The sequence below is a fragment of the Neolamprologus brichardi genome, chromosome 20, assembly GCF_056152115.1.
Source record: "Neolamprologus brichardi isolate AB-2024 chromosome 20, ASM5615211v1, whole genome shotgun sequence".
Lineage (NCBI taxonomy): Eukaryota > Metazoa > Chordata > Actinopteri > Cichliformes > Cichlidae > Neolamprologus > Neolamprologus brichardi.
Genome location: NC_142123.1, coordinates 2,841,027 through 2,863,062, shown reverse-complemented (window position 1 = coordinate 2,863,062; position 22,036 = coordinate 2,841,027). Strand labels below are relative to the sequence as shown.

Below are 22,036 nucleotides of genomic sequence, written 5' to 3'. Positions count from 1 at the left end.
GGAGCAGCCTTTCAACGCCTCTCTCTGTCTCTGCTAGCAAAGTTGACCCAGACAACAAAGTAAAGCTAGTTTTCGGCTACGAGCCGACACAGAACCCACCGTATTAGCCAGAGGTCCCTTTACTACGGTTCGGAGCCGCGGACCTTCAGTAACAGTAATAAATCACAGCAATAGTACATTCATGTAGTTGTAAACAGCATGATAATATATTAAGTAATCCAAAGTATTCAGAATACGTTACTCTCATTGAGTAACGTAACGAAATACGTTACAGAATACATTTTGGGGCATGTATTCTGTATTCTGTAATGGAATACATTTTAAAAGTAACCTTCCCAACACTGTCAGTCATTAAATAAAACCTAGAGAAGTACACTTTTTGGATGATTTATTTTTTTTGCCAATGGTGAACATACCAAAGTAAAACCAACCCTTAGTGGCACAGATTTAGAACTGTAGAATTACGATGGGAGGATAACTCAAACTACTAGTATCTCCATAATTTTAAACAATAAGTATGCATGACAGCAGGTCAGAGGATAATGAAACAAAACAGTCCTGTCGATACCTGATGTTAAGCACAAACATGAAACAATGCAACAATCCTATCCACACAGTTATGAATAAAACGACAAGTTTCAGTGACATCAAGCTAAATCAACCATACCCCAGGTATGCTGATAAATCTTTACTAAATTTCTCCCAACACTTATTCATTACAAATTCATGTGTGAAGCGTTAGAGTGATGTAAAAACTGCAGGCACCGCTCAACTGCTTCAGTTTGTGTTTGAAATTCATAAAATATTTATTATAGCTAGATCAGTAGTTAATAATTCCATTAGATTGACCTCAGTTTCCTTTCATGGTTCATATAACAACATTTGTGAGCAAAAGAAATCTCGTTCAAGACTAACAGATTACAACACAGTGAAGTCCTAATAGATCAGAGGACACTGCTTCACAACCTTCATCTTGCACTGTTAGCACCAGAGCCCCTTTAAGATGCTTAAATATTTTGGGGCCTGAATGCAAAGAAACCACTGGTTCCCCCTAGTGGAGTCCTGTGCCATTGTCTTGTTTGAACTGCATCACAGTAAAGATGCAGTAAAGTTAACTTCTGTATGAATTCACTGAGTGACATTTTCACCACAGGTCACTTTCCGACTTTCCTCATTCCTCATTAGTAAGACACGCGGCTCACTGATTGGCTGTCCCAAAGACTATGGAATGGATAACCTCAACAAACACTACAAAGAAAGAAGTGCATCAATCCATTTACTCTGAGACAAGTACAGTGTTTTTATTAATTCGTCAAATCTGAAGTATTAGATGTTTCATTATTAGATATATTGTTACTTCTCAGTTAATGTTTCAACAAAAAAATGAAACCTCCCAACTGTCTGTAGGCATTGAGCCATCCTGACTGTTACAGATTTTCAAAGAAGCAACAAGCTTGGTAAAGTGATGTGAGTTGGAGTCACACACTAAAAATACAAAACTGTCACGATAACCATGTAAAATCCAGGCGACAGTCCCTACACTCCGGAGTCGGTTTCAGACGGTCCCTTTGCGGAGGGAACCGTGGGAATCGGACGTTTCTTTCTCCTCACAGCTGGATCTGGCCGGCCTGTTACCACTGTTGCCGCCGCTGGGGCAGGAGAAGGGACAGGGATGGGACGCCTCTTTTTAACGGGGGTCATGCTCCTGGAGCGCTCTTTGAGGATGCCCTGAGCCACACCTTCCACGTCAGATACTGAGATGTGCATGGCTTCAGCCATCTCTTTCTTTGTTAACGAGACGAAGCCCGGGTCCCTGGCCAGGGAGACCAGTCCCCTCTTCTCTAGAGCCTAAAGAAACAACAACATTCAGGTTTGTGCTCGCGTACAGTATTATTTTTAGTGTATTAATAACCATTGTGTTATGTTAAATTATACAATACTTTCAGGTTAATTTAGTCCAGAACTAGCTTTAACTTAACCCATCTCTGACAAACCTGACAGCAGATGTTAGACGTGGCATTTAATTAGAGTAGAAAAGAAGACCTGATCAGCCACTTTGACACCTACCTCTTGGACGAGGTGGTCGGCTGCAGTATGTGAACTCTGACTCTGACTGTCACCATAGTTAGGTTCATAAGGGAACTGCATAGAGAAGGTAAGTATTCATATATCGCCTGCATAATCTGTTGTTGGATGAGTCAACCTTCAATAAAACATTACCTGTGTTCTGCCTGTTCTCACTGTGAAGTTCCAGGCATGTCTGCTGGCTGAAAGAGGTAAAATAAATACATTAATGAATATATAAATAAGCAATTATGAAGCATTCCTATGGCTCATGTCTCAGTTTATTAATTTGGAGTTATTATCCGTCCAGAATTTTCCATGGCCACATTAAAAAGTCTTATCAAAGACCTTCATCTTTGATTGGACTTCTTCTGTGGTTTCGATTTAGCATATGCAGCATATCATCTCTTGTTGCTTGTGCCATACCTGCCTCCTCATCCTCACAACGATTGTAAAACTCATCCGGAGTCCCTTCTCTTTCAAATGAAAATCTGAGAGGGAACAAAAATGATCACTCATAACGGCAGTGGTACGCCATCATACTGATGAGGAGAGCACTTTGGTACTCACTCTGCAAAGGCGTTGTTGTTAGTGTTGCTCTTTGGTGGAGCTGTGGGGAAAAATTCTGTACCAGACACCAAGGCTGAGGCTGAGCTTGGTGGGGACTCGGGCTGGCTTTCAGAGAAACTGAGTGGCCGCATGTTGGTCACCTGTTGGGACTGAGTGTTCGCCGGCTCAGTGGAGAACGACTCTACCTGGTTACCAAACAGGTGGTGTGAACGCTGCAAATACAAAGCAAGATACATGTTAATAATGAAATAGTACGCAACAACGTAAAGGCAGGTTTAACGAAATGTTGATGTCATCTCACTGCTTTTCAAGTTTTCGGAAACGTTTCTAATGAATGAAAAGCCAAAAAAAGTCTCCATCCACTAAATATTTTTTTTATTAATAAAACAAATAAAGGAGGCCATAACAAAGGTGCTGCAGAATGGGAATACGAATGCACCGTATCGTTGCCGACGTTGTTTTGCACCTGATAAATGGCCTCTTCTCCTGCCTCCTCCATGGCTCTTTCCATCTCTTCTTCATTCTGCAGGTCTCCTGAAATGGCTCTGTGCATTTCTGGAGCTGCTTCTTCCTCTATACTCCTCAACCCCGCCTAGAAAAACACGAAGAATGTAGATAAATGAAGGACAGAGGAACATATCATCGTGAGATAAAGCTGAGTACTGCTGATTTACAGTATAGAGTACATTTAGTAAGCTGAACTGCAAAAATGGAAAAACCCCAGCTCACCTGGATCTCTGGACCTGAGGCACTCTTCTTAGTTGGACGGTAGCCGTAATACTCCTCTTGACGCTTGATGAACTTGCGCAAATGGTCTTGCAAAAGGAAGGTGGCGTAGAATTTCCCCACAGTCACCTCATCATCTATAACCAGACGTAACAGAATCACAGTGCGCTCTGTGTTCAGAGACGCTGGATTATTTTGTAAACATAAACTACTGCCTCACCTCCAATAGGAGGAATGACCTGGTCCAACAGTTTCATGCTGGTGCGCTTCCAGATCTGCTTTATAATGGCTCTCAGCTCCTCGTTGGCCTGCTCAAAGTTACCTGTTAGGAACAATTCAAGATAATGGAGCGTTGTTACAGTTGTAGCAGATGAGGCTGAAGGAACAAGCATGTTGTATAAAACATGTATACCGTACCTTCTGTTTTAATTTTGAGTGCAGTCCTGACCAGAGCGAAAAGGGTGGCATTAAAGGTGACCGTGCCATCACTGTTGAGAGGCATGTTCATACCGACCAAGCGCTACAAAAAGCAGGAAAACTTTAATATGGGCTCCTGCATACTTGCAAGCACCACACAGTGCTACTTTATGCCTTTCTGTACCTTGCATGCAGCCCGGTGAGGACAGAATTTGCCAAAGCCCAGAGGAGGCTGAATGCTTCGCAGCAGCGTCACCACATCCAGATGTTTGATTCTCCCCCTGTTAGATCAGAGAAACATCGCGAGTAATACCCAATTAAACAGCATCCCAAGGTTTATTTGACAATAAATGAGTTAAGAAATGAGATTTTACACTCACGTAGCTTCGGGATCATATTCAGCCCAGATCTTTTTAAACTCATCCAGATGGTGTGGACCAAGCAGAGACCAATCACGGGTCAGATAGTCAAAATTGTCCATAATAACAGCTACGAACAAGTTGAGGATCTAGAATAGGCAATAAAAGACAGGTGGTTAAATGCATAATGGTTTGAGCATTGTTTCATATATCATCCCTATAATATGACTATATATAGTACTGACAGGGACTACAATGAGAGAGCATATTTCTCCTGTTTTGGCTTCCTGTTAAATCCAGAATTGAATTCAAAATCCTGCTCCTCACATACAAGGTCTTAAATAATCAGGCCCCATCTTATCTTAATGACCTTGTAGTACCATATCACCCTATTAGAGCACTTCGCTCTCGCTCTGCAGGCCTACTTGTTGTTCCTAGAGTATTTAAAAGTAGAATGGGAGGCAGAGCCTTCAGTTTTCAGGCCCCTCTTCTGTGGAACCAGCTTCCAGTTTGGATTCAGGAGACAGACACTATCTCTACTTTTAAGATTAGGCTTCAAACTTTCCTTTTTGCTAAAGCACATAGTTAGGGCTGGACCAGGTGACCCTGAATCCTCCCTTAGTTATGCTGCAATAGACGTAGGCTGCCGGGGGATTCCCATGATGCATTGAGTATTTCCTTTCCAGTCACCTTTCTCACTCACTATGTGTTAACAGACCTCTCTGCATTGAATCATATCTGTTATTAATCTCTGTCTCTCTTCCACAGCATGTCTTTATCCTGTCTTCCTTCTCTCACCCCAACCGGTCGCAGCAGATGGCCCCGCCCCTCCCTGAGCCTGGTTCTGCCGGAGGTTTCTTCCTGTTAAAAGGGAGTTTTTCCTTCCCACTGTCGCCAAAGTGCTGCTCATAGGGGGTCATATGATTGTTGGGTTTTTCTCTGTATCTATGAAGCGCCTTGAGGCGACTTTTGTTGTGATTTGGTGCTATATAAATAAAATTGAATTGAATTGAATTGAATATAATAGATAAAGACAAATGTTGAATTCTCACCAAGAAGGCACAGAGACAATAGAAGCTGAGGAAGTAAAAGACGGCAAAATTGGACCCACAGGTGAACTCTTCTCCTGGCAGGAAGTCAGACTTGGGGTCACACTTTTTTCCATACATTGACGCCATCATGACCTCTTGCCAAGCCTCTCCAGTGGCACATCTGGATATGCAAACATAAACCAAACAATGAAATGATGTTTTGTGTTCAAAACACAACTGAAGTCCAGAACCTGGTCTCACCGGAATAACATCAGAACAGCCTGAGGGAATGTCTGGAAGTTGTTGTTGCGGTTGACTTGAGTACCATCCACTAACGCTATCTTTCCAAATATCTAAAGGTTGAAACAATGCCATTTAAAATTCAGCGTCAATCATCAATAACAAAAAATAGCAAAGTGTAACCAGTGACGTTTTTTTTGCAGTTTGAATTCTGTACCTGCATCCCAACGACAGAGTAGATAAAGAAGAGCATCACGATGAGCAGAGCCACATGAGGCAGAGCCTGTAGGCAGAAAACAATGACATTATTAAAACGTCATCACTGGGAAGCGCAATGGAAATTTGAAATAAAAAAAAATCACGACAGCAACGATTTCAATGATGACCTGGAAAGATTTGATGAAGGTCCACAGCAGGTTACGGATGCCCTCCGAACGGTTCAGCAGTTTGACCAGACGCATAACACGGAAGAGTCGGAAGAAAGTGATGGAAACAGAGGCATTTTCAGAGGCCTTTGGACACAAAGAAGGAAATTCATGAAATGAAACCTCAAGTAAAAAACAAAAACATGACTGGTTTTAAATGTCTGAAGAGTTCAGGCTTACCGCAATCACTTGCATTGGATTCGTCTCCTGAACAAAGCAGACGAAGAAGTGAGAGGTTGCAGCGGCATGTGTTGCATTTAATATAATGTTAAATATTATTAAAATATAACTTCAAAATAGGGTTAATATTAGAGTCATTTTCCACTTTTGATGACTTACAAATCTTTCAGATCAAAGCCGCTTGTAACTCATGCAAAATAGACAAGCTACACACGCTTTGTTTTGGACATATTAACTTTGTTTTTGCAGTCAAGCAATGATTAATACTTCCTACCAATATAGTTCATAGTCTTGAGACATAGCCGTGTTTATAAAAAACAGTATGAGCCATACTGCAACATAATATTGCCACACCCTTGAGATTTGTTTTATATTCGCTATGTAGGATGACGCAGACAGTGCAAACAGAAAGGTTTTACCAGAAGGTTAAGCAACACACGGTCTGTTACATTAGTGCGATACTTTAGTGGCGTGCTCACACAGCAGAGCGCATGCAGCAGTGGAGATCAGATATTTACACAGCCATGGAGACAGTACAGTCCTCCACTATCGGCCAGGGCACTCTGTGGAGGATAGACAGATGAGCAGTGAGGTGCATGGGTGGCAGAGGGATTGATGGGCTTTGATTCAACAAAAGTGAAACTGCTGCAAGCTTGTGCTCGTGGATGGAAAAAGTGTGGCATTGCAGTGCAACCATGACTGAAAATAAAAGCTGTGATCACCAAGAGGAAACACTAAGCAGCACGAGCAGCATTACCACATAAAATAAAACTGAATTCTTATTTGATATCGTGCTCTTTTTAAGTGCTCGCACAAGACGTCAGATGGTGGTTTTTGTGATGGAAGTGCATCCCAGGCTGCACGAGGCACCGAGGACGGGGAGATGGATGGGATAAGGTGGGAAAGGACGACAACAGTACTGACCATGTCCTGTGAACTAGTTCTCCTGGTGCCAATCAGCTGTTGGGCCACAATTATATGCTTCTGGGTAAGATTACTAAATAAATACATGTGGTCATTCTAAATCATATTGCACTAAAAATGTCTTAATGTAGCAAACAAAGCAGTTTCACTTCATAATGGTGTTCTTTAATAACGATATAACATATGCTTATATGTACTCACATCAACTTCACTCAGGATGACGTCAACAACGCTACCGATAACAATAATGAAGTCAAACACATTCCACGGGTCTCCAAAGTAACCCTGCACAGACAGGTGAAGCACACTGACACATTAGGCAGTGGGAGTGGGTGGATGAGAATCCAGACAATAATCGTCAGAGCGTTTACCCGTGCTTTGAAGGCCATGAGCTTGAGAATCATCTCCACAGTGAAGAGCACCGTGAAGATTAAGTTGAGAATGTCTGACAGCTTTGTGACGTGGTCCGACTGATTACAGTGCTGTTTTAAAGAGGGAAGAAAATAAATATATTTAAATATTTCAGCACTAACCAAATACAAATCCTCATTCATCAGTCCTATTAACAGTCAACTATTTAGTAATAGATGCTTAAACTACTCAAATAAGATTACATTTACAACACATAAACCAGGCCCACACTGACATTTTTATAATTAGGTCTGCTACACATCCCATTCTCTGCTGCTTTACAAACCTTTTTTAAATATATATTAACAAGCACCTGACATGCACATCATGGTGGGATGAATTGTCAAAGAATTATAGGGAATGCTCACGTAAACAACCCTCATGGTTTGGGAAGAGTACACAAAATACTGTTACTTGGTCACCAGACAAACTATTAAAAATAGTCTGGAAACTCTCGGCTCATATTGAATTTCCGAGGACCGTAATTAACAACAGACTCCATCGTAAATAATGGACACAGCCACTGACGAGCTCCGGTGTTTGCCAGGGGAAAATATTTTTTCTCTGATGCACGCTATCAAAGTAACTGAGGTGGGTATCCTGCAGAGGTGTCTGTGCACAAGCTGTGCACTGCAGTGTACATGTTGTTGGTGCAATTATCTATGAATAATCAGTGAAGATTCATGCATGATGACATGACCTCAATGTTAATTTTATGTTTGGGACTTTTATATTTTTTTAAACTTAATTTTACACCTTAGTTCAAATATTTGGCTCAAGTCATGATTATTTTGTGTATTGTTTGTTTTGTCAAATGCAGAAAAAGGCAAATGTGTAAAAGTTTATTCAGAGTCTGTGGGTATCATTAGGTGCAGAAGCCTCTTTGTTAGGCCTATAGTTATTTAGAGCATAAAACATGTGACATAATAAAGGGTGACAGAAGCCCAAACCCCCCACATCTGCTCAGAAAAATGTCTGTCAGTGTCATCAGCTCCCGCAAGGAGCCAGAGATGTTCTGCTAAAGCATATAAATGGTCCTAGACTGAAGATACTCAGTAATGACATTTAGTATGTTCTATGAGGACCATTAATACATATTAGGCAACAAAATGTACATACCTGCATCCCGAGACACAAAGTGTTCAGCATAATCAGAAAGAACATGAGGTACTCAAAGTAGCAGGAGGTGACAATGTACCAGACCCTGTACTGGTACGGGTTTTTGGGTATGTAGCACTTCAGAGGACGAGCCTTCAGAGCGTACTGCACGCACTGGCGCTGAAGAGACAACGAACAGACACATTAAAGGAAAAAAACAGAGTTGCAACATGTTTTTATTTTGAATAATCAGACCACCAGCAGTACTGTCCTTGGCCTCATCTCAGTGTACCTGGTTCTTGTCCAGCTCACAGTTCTTATACTCCTGCTCACCCTGCTCCTGGAAGGTGACTATGACAAAGCCCACAAAGATGTTCATCATGAAGAAGGCTATGATGATGATGTAGATAATGAAGAAGATGGACACGTCGACACGGTTGTTGAAGACTGGACCCATGTCTTCTTCAGCTGAATCTATGGCTTTGTATAAGAGTCTGCAAACAAACGCAGATGAAAAATGAATAAATCAGTGAACTGAGATATGGTCAAATCAATGACTTACAGTATTCCCAGTCAATGGAAATACTCGTTTGTCACTTTCCACCTAACTCCTCACTCAGCCAAGCTTATCACAAATGCAGCTGATCAAACCAGAACAGATTGTGTGCGTACTTTGGCCAGCCCTCGAATGTGGAAACGGTGAACAGAGCCAGAATTCCATTGAGCACGTTGTCAAAGTTAAAGTCATTGTTAAGCCATTCTCTCCTAGCCACTACTGTGTCTTGCAGGGAATTCTCCATATGCTTCAAGTAGAAACCTCTGAGAGCAGACACAAGGAACATTAGTTCAAACAGACGATGGTGGAATGAAATCTGCGATGCGAATGTTGGTTTCCTTACTGGCATTCCTCCTCAGTCACTTTGGACACATCTGTGCAGCTGTAGAATTTACCCTGAAAGGAAGCGACACAATCCAGCATTTATATTTACCAAAGAGTAGTTTTGACTTATCAACTCTGTGGTATCTTAGGCCACACAGCTTTAGTTCAGAATTTAAAAATTACCTTAAAGAGTTGGACTCCTATGCAGGCGAACATGAAATTCAGCAGCAGGGTGACCAGGACGATGTTACCAATTGTTTTGATGGCCACAAATACGCACTGGACCACGTGCTGTCATATAAGACAAACAAAATCCAATAAACACTGAGGAGAACTCAAGACATACAAGTGATCACTTAAAATACATATCTATCTGAAAATATCCGGTCATTTTCTTTTACTTTACCCTTATATTCGCTTACATTTATTGATTCCCTTTAGAGAAAATTACTAGTTACTTTGCAGGTGAAGGTTGGACCACTAGACTAAACTACCCAACTCACACCTGGGGAAAATATGACCCCAAAGCCAGCAAACTGCCTTAATATGGCCTACAAAGAAAAGGAAAATTATCTCCCCAAACCCAGTGGGAGGTGGCCTTATACAATGAAATGAAGGGGACTGAATGGAGTGGGTCTTAACTCAATTTCAATGCACTCAATTTTGCACTGTGTTTTTTCAGATACCAATGCAGCGTTGCATTTAAACCATTGGTGAGGTGAATTTAGTTGGAAAGGTATAGCATTTGGGTGGATTTGGGTGTTCTGCTTAACTTATCTAGCTCTTGTTTGGGATGCATTTTGATTTTCCCCTGCTACTTATGATTAGTTAATGAAGTATGAAAAATCTAAATGTCCCCATATGAGTACTGAGAGTCTCAGAAGAATAAGTCAATGTGGCTCACTTAAAAAAATGCTGCCAACCCCCTGACCTTTTTACAATTGTATTTGCTAAACTTAATACAGCAGTTTTTATGGGTATCAGGCAACTTTCCACATATTTGACTTTTCCTTTTAAAGCGTCTCCCTGAGCACTCTCACTCAGGCTCACAGCTCTCAAGCAAACTGTGCATGTGTTTTACCTTTAATTAGGGATGCACCGATACCGATACTGGTATCTGGTATCGGGGCCGATACTGTAAAATGTGTGTGTACTCATACTCGTAAAAGTTAACCGATACCAACTTATTTCATTAATCAGAGGGTGGCTTGTCATTTCTGTTGTAGTTTTTTAGATTGGCCACTAGGGGGCCAATTATTATTTTATTTATTATTTATTTTATAATTTTTTATATTTTATTATTTATTTAATAATAATTATTTTGTTTGTTTACAATATGGACACTCTGCAATAATTTAAAAGTTTATTTTATTCGCAAACCTAATTTGTATTTATTTTATTCCAAACAGAAGTGTTTATTTATTATTCTGAAAGCTCGAGACAGTGCCAATAGTTCAGTGATATTTTGTAAAATTACAATGTGGAGACTCTGCCATAATTTAACAGAAGTGCTTATTTTTCACTTGAAATTTTTTTGTGGTCATTTTTATTAAGATTTTATTTTTTATCGGCAGGGAAGATAATAAAACCTGTCTTCCAATTAATTGTATTTGTGTGTGTGTGTGTGTGTGTGTGTGTGTGTGTGTGTGGTAGAAGTATCGTTTTTTGTACTCTGTATCGGCAAGTACTCAGATCCAAGTATCGGTATCGTATCGGTTTGAAAAAATTGGTATCGTTGCATCCCTACCTTTAATCCTTTGGCTCTGTTGATAGCTCTGAGAGGCCTCAGCACCCTCAACACCCTGAGAATCTTCACGACGGAGATGGCACTGGATCTGCGCACAACAAGAACACATGGCAGAAAGCAGCCTTTAAATTCATATCTAAGAAACGAGTATAATTTAAGCGAAAAATAACAATGGTGATCTTTTCATTTAACTTGAGCATCATGAAAACTCACTCCATTCCCATAGACAGGAGAGACACTCCGACCACAATCAGATCCAGAATATTGAAAGAGTTACGACAGAACGAGCCTTTGTGCATGAACGCTCCATACACCGTCATCTGTCAGTGAAATAAACAGAGAACAGTTGAACAGAGACTCTTTTTTAAGTGTTTTTTTTTAAGCTGGTTTTTTAGCTGGTTAATCAATAATATAATATAGCATGATGGATCCATCAATAATGCTCTTTACTACTGTTACACTGTCAAATCTACCTTCAGTACAATCTCAATGGTGAACACAGATGTGAAGACAATATCAGCATAGGCCAAGATCTGAAAGAAGCACACAGAAAAACGTCACATTTTGCCTTCATCCAACAGAAGTTGTTCAGTTGGATCACCTACACCTGGCTTTTACCTGGTTTCTGTAGGACTTGGGATCAATGGGGTCCTCAGCTGCTAATGAGATGGAGGAGAGCAGGATGAAGAGGAGGATTAAGTTTGTGAAGGACGAAGCGTTGATGATCTTGTAGCATAATTTACGGAACCTAGATTGTAAAAACACACAGCACAGGTAAACGTTTGCAACATTTATTATGACATGATATCGTTTTCAGGTTGGTGTTGAGCTGGATGATGGTCTGTTTCCTACTTGTTCTGAGGGCCGAAGATGAAAAAGGAGCTAGCTTCAGGTAACGGAACTGCTTCTTCCTTCAGCTGCAGATCTGCCATTGGTCGGGGCCGGGGGCTGATGGGGATTTCAGGCTCCTCCTCCTCATCATCACCTACAATAGATAAAAAAGGCTCAGATTACTGGAGGTATTCAAATGAAAGCCTGAAGCAAAGAGCCGTAATGATGCTGTAGGCTTCATATGGTAGTCACCAGGGGAGTGTGCTATAAACACAACACGGGGAATTAGCTGAGTCTAACAGTGATGACAGGTTACTATACTTATACTGTAACACAGCCAAGACAGCAGCCTTGATAAACAGCTGGTGCAAGGATTACAAATTCTTGCAGTTAGTGACCTCCTTCTGGGAAAGGTTCAAAATGATTTTCTTGTATTACCTGGGAAATCAGCAGGTGGAAATGGATCTTTCACTTCATTGACATTAGACTCAAATTCATCAATTTTGAGCTAAAAAAAAAGAAAGAAAAGAAAAACGAGGATGTTAATTTCTTCTAGATACTCATGCTGCCAAATTACATACATGAAGCCAGAAACAACAGTAACCTTGGCTGTGGTGGGCATGCCTTCTATCTTGGTCCTCTGCTTAACTATCTTCTCTCTCTCCTCATCAGTCTTCTCAGGCATTTTCGCCCTGTGCGGCGAGAAGGAAAATAATTCGATCGAGCAGATTATCTCAGCCGGCTTAAACCTTTGCTTTTGCTTTTTTTCCCCTTTCACCTTAGTAGCTTCTTCCTCAGCTTCTCCTCTGCCTTTTCTTTCTGAGCTGAAGTCAAACTCTTAGCCTCCGCGAGGTTGTCGACGGCGATAGCGAGGAAGACGTTGAGGAGGATATCTGTTTGCAAAGAGCTCAGGGAAAGAAATGAACCATGAATGTTAACATTATCTTCATGCATAGTTTAAAAAAAACAAAAAACAAAATAATAGTGTGAGCATATGAGAAGGATACAGTTTCCACAGACAAAGAGAATAATGAAGTAGATGGAGACCAGGATGCCGGGAATGACAGGCCCTCCATAGGCCATGATTCCATTGTACATGATGGATGTCCAGTCCTCTCCTGTGAGGATCTGAGAAACGGTTAAGAGTTTAAAAAGCAGAAAAATGATGAATTATTGTTATGCATGAATAGATAGGACTGGAAATTAAATGTGAAATGAGCTTCATTTAAACTACTGATTGCAAAAATCTGTTTTAACAACTCAAATCAGTCATTACATCCGAGGCATACAGGGAATGATATGTCAGATAAAGTCAAACTATCATAAAATGCCTTTTATCTTCAAAACTATCCTTGAAATTGTGCTGCCTCTGAGGTTTGAGCTTTCTGAGTGCTTCTTGTGTTTAAAAGTTTAAAGAAGAACCTACGAAACGAGAGCCTGGTCTCACCTGAAACACGCTGATCAAGGCCTGAGGGAAGTTGTCAAAGTTGCTGCGCCTGGCTCTGTGGTCAGAGAAGTTAAACTTCCCTCCAAAAACCTGCATGCCCAGGAGTGAGAAAATGACAATGAAGAGGAAAAGAAGAAGAAGGAGCGAGGCAATGGAGCGAACGGAGTTAAGGAGAGAGGCCACGAGATTACTGAGCGACTTCCAGTACCTGAAACACAAACGAGAGGTGGTAAATGGCAACGGGTTACGTTATAATAGCTTAGACTGATATTACGGGGATATTTTACGCGATCTCGGCTCACTTTGTGACTTTGAGGATCCTCAGCAGGCGGATACACCTGAGTACAGAGAAACCCAGGGGAGCCACAGCGCCTGCAGACAGCATGATCATCTCCAGGATACCACATAGTACCACAAAGAAGTCAAAACGGTTAAATAGAGACATGAAATATGCCCTGGGTCCCAGAGCATACATCTTCACAAACATCTCCATGACAAACAGCACCAGCAGCACCCGGCTAACCACATCTGTTGAGATGATGGAAGAGATGGACAAATGAATAAGTAAATGGAATATACGCAAAACGATTGTTTATTAAAATATATATGTAAATGATCAACCTTGAAAGGAAGTCAGGCTTTCAGGCTGGTGGTGGTACTCTGTGGCTATGGTCAGAGTGTTGAGGAAGACCAGGAACATCACCACCCAGTAAAACGCCCTGGTTTTCACGTACACCAGGCACTTCATCCTGAAGAAACGGTTCCAACGCCGAGCCAGGCGGCTAAGCACAAAAACAACTCTAACTTACTGTTTCATATTGAATGCCAGCATTTAGAAATGTTCACAGTGGGAAACTCACTAGTAATAGATTATTCGACTCTTGCCCTCCAGGTCATACAGACTGTCTGTGTCTGAATCTCCACTGGTCAAAGGCAGGAGCCCTGATAAGAAAAAAGCAGCTATAATCCGAGATTTTCTTTGTTGACAAATGTTCAGAGGTTTTTTTCTTTCTAGAGCGCACCTTTTCCTTCTCTATCAGCATCCAGGACTTCAGCGTGAGTGATCCACTCCATGTAGCCGTGGAGGTCTTCGTCCAGTTGCTGACGCTCTCGTAACTTCTGGAACTCTCCGCGTGACCTGGCCTTTTCTCGCTCTTTGGTAAACTCTCTGTGTGGAACAGCAAACACACGTTATTCTATTATTTCTCTGTTTACGTGAAAATGTTAGATTTACAGAAGGAGGATAATCTTACCCACTGAGCACACCCAGAACCAGATTGAGCACGAAAAATGAGCCCAGCAGAATTAGAGGAACAAAATAGAACCAGGGCCATTCATTCCCTATGGCATCATTCACCTAAAATCCAGGGCGTCGGTCAAAATCAGTGAATTTTATTTGGCTGCAAACTGCACACGGAATTTGAGACAAGATTCAGCCACTGACCCAGTAGAGCACTTTGGTCCAGCTTTCCATGGTGATGCACTGGTATACTGTCAGCATGGCAAAGCCGATGTTATCAAAGTGGGTGATCCCGTTGTTGGGACCTTCCCAGCCGGGCCGACATTCCGTGCCGTTGATGATGCAGCGGCGTCCATTCCCAGCCTGAGCACAGGGGGCAGGCAGTTCACCCTCTGCTGTGGCATAGATATCTGTGGGGCAAGTTTAACAGCTTAATGTAAAGATCCAAGTGCAAGTATGTGTCACTCAGTGTTCTTTTAAACATACTTGTGCCTTTGTAATAGCAGGTCTTATGCATTTTGCACTTAAAGAGCTCCAGCCCCATGATGGCATAGATAGTGACCAGTAAGAAGACGAGCAGAGCAATGTGAAGAAGAGGCAGCATCGCTTTAAGGATGGAGTTCATCACCACCTGTAGGCCTGCAAGTGAACAAATAAGTTTGTTACAGAAGCCATAAGAACTTGGTGCTGTTACAGACTCATAAGCAGAGATGGGGAGTAACGCGTTACTTGTAACGTGTTACAGTAATCTGATTACTTTTTTCAGGTAACGAGTAAAGTAAGGGATTACTATTGCAAAAAAGGTAAATTTGATTACCGTTACTTTCCCGTAGGAACGCTGCGTTACTGCGTTACTAAAACCGTGATTTTCTTGCGAGAATGTCTCATGACAGTGACGTAAGCAAGTGCAACGTTTGTGACAACAGCTGTGTGCAGATCAACAGTGGATAATATATCGAGTGCGGGAGAGAGTATGAGCGTGCAGCGTTTAAAGCGTGGAAGTACTGACCTTACTTTGAGTTTGATTCCATAAAAAGTGACAAAAACATTAGTGTCCGTTGTGCGTGGGAAGAAAACTTCTTTTTACAGCGAAAAAACCCCTAAACTTCGAGCAAGCACCGAGTAGCTACGACGTAATGGGAAACTCACAGAGAAACTCGCGGATTCTTCCACTGACCGCTGCACACCTGCACCAGGGTAAACCTCCGCCTACCCCACTCCTGCTTTACAGGTGAAAATAGAGCAACAGGACCGCTAGTCTTTGACTTTATTTATTTTCTGCTGTGTTTTACTTGCATCTATTTGAAAGACTGAGTGTAAACACAAATATATATATATATATTTTTTATGTGCTGGAATGTGCAGAAAATAGGTTTAAATATTAAACAAATTTCTTCCAGTCAGAGAATGTTACATATAATTAAATTTTTGCTTGATGCATAAAGTTAAAAGATTAAAACTAATAAAACAAGTTTTAAAAAGAGACTTTTCCATTTGATTACATTTTGTATGATGGATTATGCCGAAAAAGTAGAATTGGGCTGAAAGATCTATCGCTTTATCACCTATTCAGGTTGTAAATTGTGTTTTTAAAAAGTAACTAAGTAACTAAGTAATTAATTACTTTTAAAAATAAGTAATCAGTAAAGTAACGGGATTACCTTTTTGGGGAAGTAATCGGTAATTAGTTACTGATTACTTTTTTCAAGTAACTTGACCAACACTGCTCATAATACATGCCCATACACTATAATGTTCAGTGTATCAGATGAATTTAAGGTGTATAATCTAGAATCAGCATCTCTCTGTAGCAGGTGTGGATTGGTTCTTACTGGGGACTCCAGAAACGAGGCGTAGAGGCCGCAGTACTCTGAAAGCTCTCAGTGCTTTCATATCAAAGCCCCCACCCTTCTCCTTTGGCACACCTGACACCATGTTTACGGTATCCATAAATAATGTAAAGAGACTGCAGGAAAAGATGAGACAGCCGTAAGTGCCATAGCTGGTACATTGTTTATGTTTATGTACGTCAAATTTTAATATATGTTACATTCTTAACAAATAAGCTGTCTACCTGCAGCTAAGACATCCTCTTACCCCATGAAGACGATGACAAAGTCCAATATGTTCCAGCAGTTTCGTAAATAGGCCCCTTCGTGGAACACAAACCCATACGCTACTATCTTCAAGAAGCACTCCAACGTGAAGATGACCAGGAAGATATACTCCAGACTTTCCTGCAGCGACGGGAACAAAACGAGAACACTTTCAAAAAACTTTCACTCTCATGTAATATTCTCTAATAAAGTATGAAATGATTGATTAAATATTTTAAAGAGCAACATGACATGTGAAGGAAGAGCTTGGTTTTGATGCTGTCTGAGCAGCACACAAGTACAGAAAGACGAGTAAAGCCACTGGAGGTCAGCAAAGACTTAATTCTTTCTCTTCTTGGGCAGACTTGTGAAACATATGCTACGAAGAACAGCATAAAAAAGATCAGCAAAACTGTTGCTGGCTTTGTCGCAGCTCATTATCTTTTGTTTCCAGTTTGCTCATTCTGATGCAGATTAAACAAAACCTCCAGAAGGTTGAACAGAGGGACGGCTCATTGCCCGCAGAGTGAATGATGAAACATTTTGACACCATGTAGCAAGTGAGACAAAGATGAAGCAGACTGTTTGCAGACAGATAAAATGTGAGTGGCTGAATGAAAGCATCATCTGCAAATTGTCCCCATCTCTGTGCTTTTATTATCAGTGTTGACACAGGGCAGGAACACAGAACAGGGATTTTTCCTCAGACGAGACGTGGTTATATATGGATCTGAATATAAATGTTGTAGAACAAAAGGCTCTTAATATGACAGCAGTATGATAAAGTTTCAAGAATCCAGTAGGAACCCAGTCCTACTTCCAGTCCTAACAATCAGAAATAGAGAATTCATTGGAGGTATGTGCTGTAACTGACATGCAGTTTATTTCCCTAAATCAGCTCAATAATCTCGAGCTGAACCAGCAAACACTGGTCCCCACACACCTAATCACCGACCCTGCATCCATGAACAAGCGTACACACATTGATAGACTTTTACTCAGTGTTACCCCAAGGAAAGCTGCCCTGCTAGGCTACTGTGCATCAACATTACAAGCTATCATATTATTGGAATACGTGGCTGTGGTTACACGAGGCAACGTTGGCGGATTTCAATTTCTCAAACGCCTCCACCTGCATCGGTGGAGTGACGGCACATAGGCTGACCTACTTCTAACAGTAAAAGAGGGGGTCGGTCCATCTCTTCTTACATTTTCACCTCTGAGGAATGGCACCGTAAGAACTAAGGAGGATTTAGGAAGAGGGCCAATGAAGAGATCAGGTGTGATTTGGGTTCCTAATAAAAGTAAAATGGCTATAAATCACAAAGACTGACATGAACTTTAACCCAGAGATATGTGTGGAGTATTATTGACTTAATGTAGGAAAGTAACCGATGGCTGACATTTGTGCTAAATGCCAAACCTCTAAGAAAAAGTGATCTATTTATCATAACATTGGTGTCAATAGGACACGTCCAGTAAGCACTGGCCACATGTATGCACGGTGCAAGGTCAGATATATCTTTTGCTCACATGCGCACCTTGTTTGTCTTTGGGTTGTATAGTCTGTGACCTACACTACCAACAGTTTCACAGCTTTAAAACACACCTATGAAGCTGAAAAATAATATTTTTCTGTACACACATCAGCATCGTCCACTTGCCGCCTGCTTTTTTACACTTCAGAACGAGACACTCTATGACTCGTTCCTCTGCAGACACAGACGGCGCTCCAAATAAAGAACCGAGTTGTTTCTGGACACATTCGAATGGCGTTTGGCATCCCACAGCCACAGCTGTAGTAAATTAATATCACTACACTCACTTGCTGATCAGAGCTGCACAGTCATCTACAAGTGATGGTAAAGTTGAGCCTTCGTGAACCCAAAAACATGAGATTAACTTAGTGTTTCTTATTCTTATTATGAATATTGTGAAAATGAAATACCGATATTGTCATCATTCACCGCAGTGACTTCTCATACAGTCATGTGACATGCAACAAAAAAAGGCTCGATGTTTATTTACCAAGTTTAAGTTGGTGTTGTTGGTGTCTTCTTCAGGCATGGGGAGGAACACAGCCAACGCGATACAGTTTGCAAAAATGGTCAATAAGATGATGATCTCAAAGGTCCTGGAAGGGGATGCTCAGGATCACGACAACAACAAACGGCAACAAAAATCCCATTTTGCCCCCCACAAATATCCACAAAGGTCTATTGTCTTATGTTTAGTATCTTACGATGTTAATGGGTGAGAGTGGGAGGGTGACTTAAACGTTCACAGGAATAAAAAGGTCAGTTTATTTATCTGACTAAGTTATTTGACGTTTGTGATTCAGTGTAAGGGATCCAGCTCTGCATCAGCTCTGCAGGCTCTGACTAGTGCCTTTAAATGCTGCCTGAAACATCATCCCTGAAACAGCCCCCCCGGGTAGCCAGCAGAGTGTTCCACTTTAATGCAATCTAGCCTGCTGCGCTGCTTCATTCTCACCCTTAGGGGGCTCTGTGTGAGAATTCCCCTGCCAGGTCAGCATCATGTCTCAGTGTGATGCCACGGGACAGCTGCAGAGCCCAAGAATACAACCAAACCATTTGAACACAGACTGTTAACCAGGAAAGAAATAAAGAAAAAAGTGGCTCTTTAAATTTTGTGATCCATGTATGAGGACAGTTTTGTTTTTGGCCTTCAGACTTTTAGTAATTTTCCATAATTTGGCTCTGTGTGCAGCACCTAAGCCCTGCGTTACCAAACCACATACCAATGTGATTAAACTGTGTCGGTGGAACGACTTATGACGTGGTCCAACATGCCAGCATGAAATGTCAAATAGAACAGATCTTTACACATCATCACGTTTTAAAATGAGGTCACTGTTAAACTCAAAGTCTGTGTATCTGCGTTTAAACGCTGTGAACATGAGGTTCCTATCACTGGGTTGGTATGATCAACTCATTCCAGTCTGGATCCAGGAACGGACACGAGGCTAAAAGCAGAAAATTCCCTACAGGGGCCACATTGTATCAAAAGCCCGCTTTGTGCTCTTTCATCTTCTCCTACTTGGACGCTGAAATGACTATTTGGACATTCTTTTAAAAAAAAAAAGGAGCGAGTTGAATGAGACTAACTTGCTTTTGTCAGCTGATCTCAGATTAACAGCAGGTGAAACTCCACAGGCGGCAAACTTGACTTTGATTCAGATCAGAAACATTACAAAAGTCTTAACACTTCAGGGATCATCTCATCACACGTTTGAAAGCTTGAGCATGCTGACCACGGGTGAACAAGGCTATTAATTCCCTGCCCTGCTGTCAGTATTTTTAAAACGGGGCTCCATGCTGCGCTGACTGCATAATGCCTTGATATCCTTGAATTTCAAAGAAATATTTAAACTGAAATCTCTGCTAAAATACACACAGTCGTCTGAGGCGTGTGTGTAATGACTGAAAGATCTAAAGGATACTTCCACTCCACTATGTTGATGCAGGCCTTGCGGAAGGGATTTTTGAGGTTGAGCAGGAAGAGCGATCTCGCGGGTCGAGGGTTTCCTCCAGTGGCCTGTAGTTTCTTAAGCTTCTCCCTCTGCTTCCTCTTCAGCTCCTCTTCACTCATGATGTCCGGCTTGGCCGCTTCTGCGTTGGACGCCATCTTGATGCCTTCACCTTAGACACGCTCCAAATTCCTGTGAAAGTTAACGTTTATTGTAAAATCCCAAACTCGGGTCCAGTACGTCTCCCCTTTGTGAAAGCAGATCCTCCTCAGGCTCCCCCTGGCACCCTCTTTCTTCTCCTCCTCCTCGCTCCTTCGTCGATGTCACCCGGGCAGAGCCACAGGCCTCTCTGCCTGGCTGAGGGCCTCTGACAAAATAAGCCCACCACGTCCAGGAAAAATAGCAGCAGGAGCCCAGAGTGACTGGAGGAGCAGTTGGCCTTGGTATAGTTTAAATTTAGATTATGAACCACCAGCAGGCCATGCTTGGGGATGATTATAAGGGTAGAGTGAGGGGGGGGGGGACTGTGTGTCTTTGTGTGATTTTGTTTGTGTATGTGTCTATATATATATGTGTGTGTTTTACTTTAATGTCAACCTCTTATTTAGGACTCATAAGTAGTACACAGACTTGTAATCATTAAAAAAACACTATAATGCAGCTTTTTGGCATTTCTAAATAATAACTGAAGGCTGGTATTTAAAGGAATAATGAACAATAGGTATCCGTAAGCACACCCTAACCGCTGTGAGAGCCTCACTTTGATTGTGTGGTGCGTGTAAACAATAAATCCGGGTTTGTGATCTAGCTAACAAGAAAACTGAAAAACTTCATCAGAATAATATTCAACACTGAATGATGGACTCAATACTCGGTAACATTCACTGTGACCAAATTATTTAGTGTTAATGTTCATAACTAAACAATTTCAATGAAAGTCAACCAGCCCGCCAATCACCAACCCTTAAAACAGTCGGTAGAAGCAGTGCCGTTTTAAAACGTGTAATTCCCAAACCAGGACGTTTGTAGTTACACATTTCAAAACACCTTCTCAAACTGGCAATATGATTGATTGATTGATTGATTGGTAATTTATTTCAACATGTGAACAATATACAAGTACATTTAGAAAAGAAAATAAGAAAGAAAAAAATACTATACAAATTACATACAAAAAAACCGTTCTGATTAATTTACATGTTGAAAGGGAAGAAGTAAACGCTTATTTAATCCCACCCCTTTGCCATAAATTATCAGTTAATATTTAGTCAGCTTCCTTACTGATATAATTTGTAATAAAAATAGTGAACAGATATCTGATATACTATAATATCACATGAGTTTTTTTTTTTTTTTTTTTTTTTAAATAGAGACATTCACTTAATTTAAATATTTTCCTTTTCTTTATAGTTCGAGAAGATCATATTTTTATAACTCTTTTTGAACAGTTTTATGTTTGGACATTGCTTTAATTCCATATTCAGACTGTTCCATAGTTTCACTCCATGAACAGAAACACAAAAGCCTTTTCTTGTAGTACGTACCTTCATTGTTTTGAAGTTACAAAAACCCCTTAAATTATAACTCCCTTCTTTCAAAAAAAAAAACATACTCTGAATATTACCTGGTAGTTCTTTATTTTTCTTCTTCTTCTTCTTTTGTTTATGATCTTAAACATGCCACAGGTGACTGCTTTCCCAGCAGCTGAAAACCACTCAACATGTGAGCAATCTTCAAGCACCACAGACCAGCGCAAGAACGCGCACTTACTGTGTACTTTGTCGCCCTCTAGCGCCCATTAACAGGAACTGCAAATCTGAAAGGACAAAAGTAACTGAAGGAGAAAGAAATTCCAAAACC

At 41.1% G+C, this 22,036-nt stretch overlaps 1 protein-coding gene across 1 annotated transcript; it reads right to left on the bottom strand.

Moving 5' to 3' along the window:
• Positions 1 to 1,275: 1,275 nt before the first annotated feature.
• On the bottom strand, positions 1,276 to 20,618 carry LOC102782610 (dihydropyridine-sensitive L-type skeletal muscle calcium channel subunit alpha-1-like). The gene is made up of 45 exons (XM_087833867.1): positions 20,150 to 20,618; positions 18,715 to 18,820; positions 16,688 to 16,827; positions 16,423 to 16,556; positions 15,077 to 15,229; positions 14,795 to 15,000; positions 14,604 to 14,707; positions 14,373 to 14,518; positions 14,211 to 14,292; positions 13,972 to 14,132; positions 13,653 to 13,878; positions 13,351 to 13,558; positions 12,911 to 13,031; positions 12,682 to 12,796; positions 12,508 to 12,595; positions 12,342 to 12,411; positions 11,925 to 12,057; positions 11,691 to 11,820; positions 11,546 to 11,605; positions 11,286 to 11,392; positions 11,073 to 11,160; positions 9,509 to 9,616; positions 9,345 to 9,397; positions 9,118 to 9,264; positions 8,738 to 8,939; positions 8,467 to 8,625; positions 7,308 to 7,418; positions 7,138 to 7,221; positions 6,531 to 6,575; positions 6,013 to 6,039; positions 5,794 to 5,919; positions 5,625 to 5,690; positions 5,429 to 5,520; positions 5,189 to 5,348; positions 4,158 to 4,285; positions 3,962 to 4,058; positions 3,778 to 3,880; positions 3,581 to 3,682; positions 3,364 to 3,497; positions 3,101 to 3,226; positions 2,635 to 2,846; positions 2,491 to 2,555; positions 2,221 to 2,267; positions 2,068 to 2,142; positions 1,276 to 1,848 (listed from the first exon to the last, which is right to left on the bottom strand). Exons 1-45 carry the CDS (start codon positions 20,332 to 20,334, stop codon positions 1,537 to 1,539), a joined length of 5,544 nt encoding a protein of 1,847 aa, XP_087689993.1. The 5' UTR covers positions 20,335 to 20,618; the 3' UTR covers positions 1,276 to 1,536.
• Between the last annotated feature and the right edge of the window lie 1,418 nt (positions 20,619 to 22,036).

Excerpts from the sequence above, each read along its gene's own strand:
- LOC102782610 (XM_087833867.1), bottom strand. The coding sequence starts at position 20,334 with ATGGCGTCCAACGCAGAAGCGGCCAAGCCGGACATCATGAGTGAAGAG. Across the intron at positions 14,519-14,603 it reads GTTCTGGGTGTGCTCAGTGG|AGAGTTTACCAAAGAGCGAG; the intron begins GTAAGATTATCC and ends TGTTCCACACAG. Across the intron at positions 7,419-8,466 it reads CTTTGTGTCTCGGGATGCAG|CACTGTAATCAGTCGGACCA; the intron begins GTATGTACATTT and ends TCTTTAAAACAG.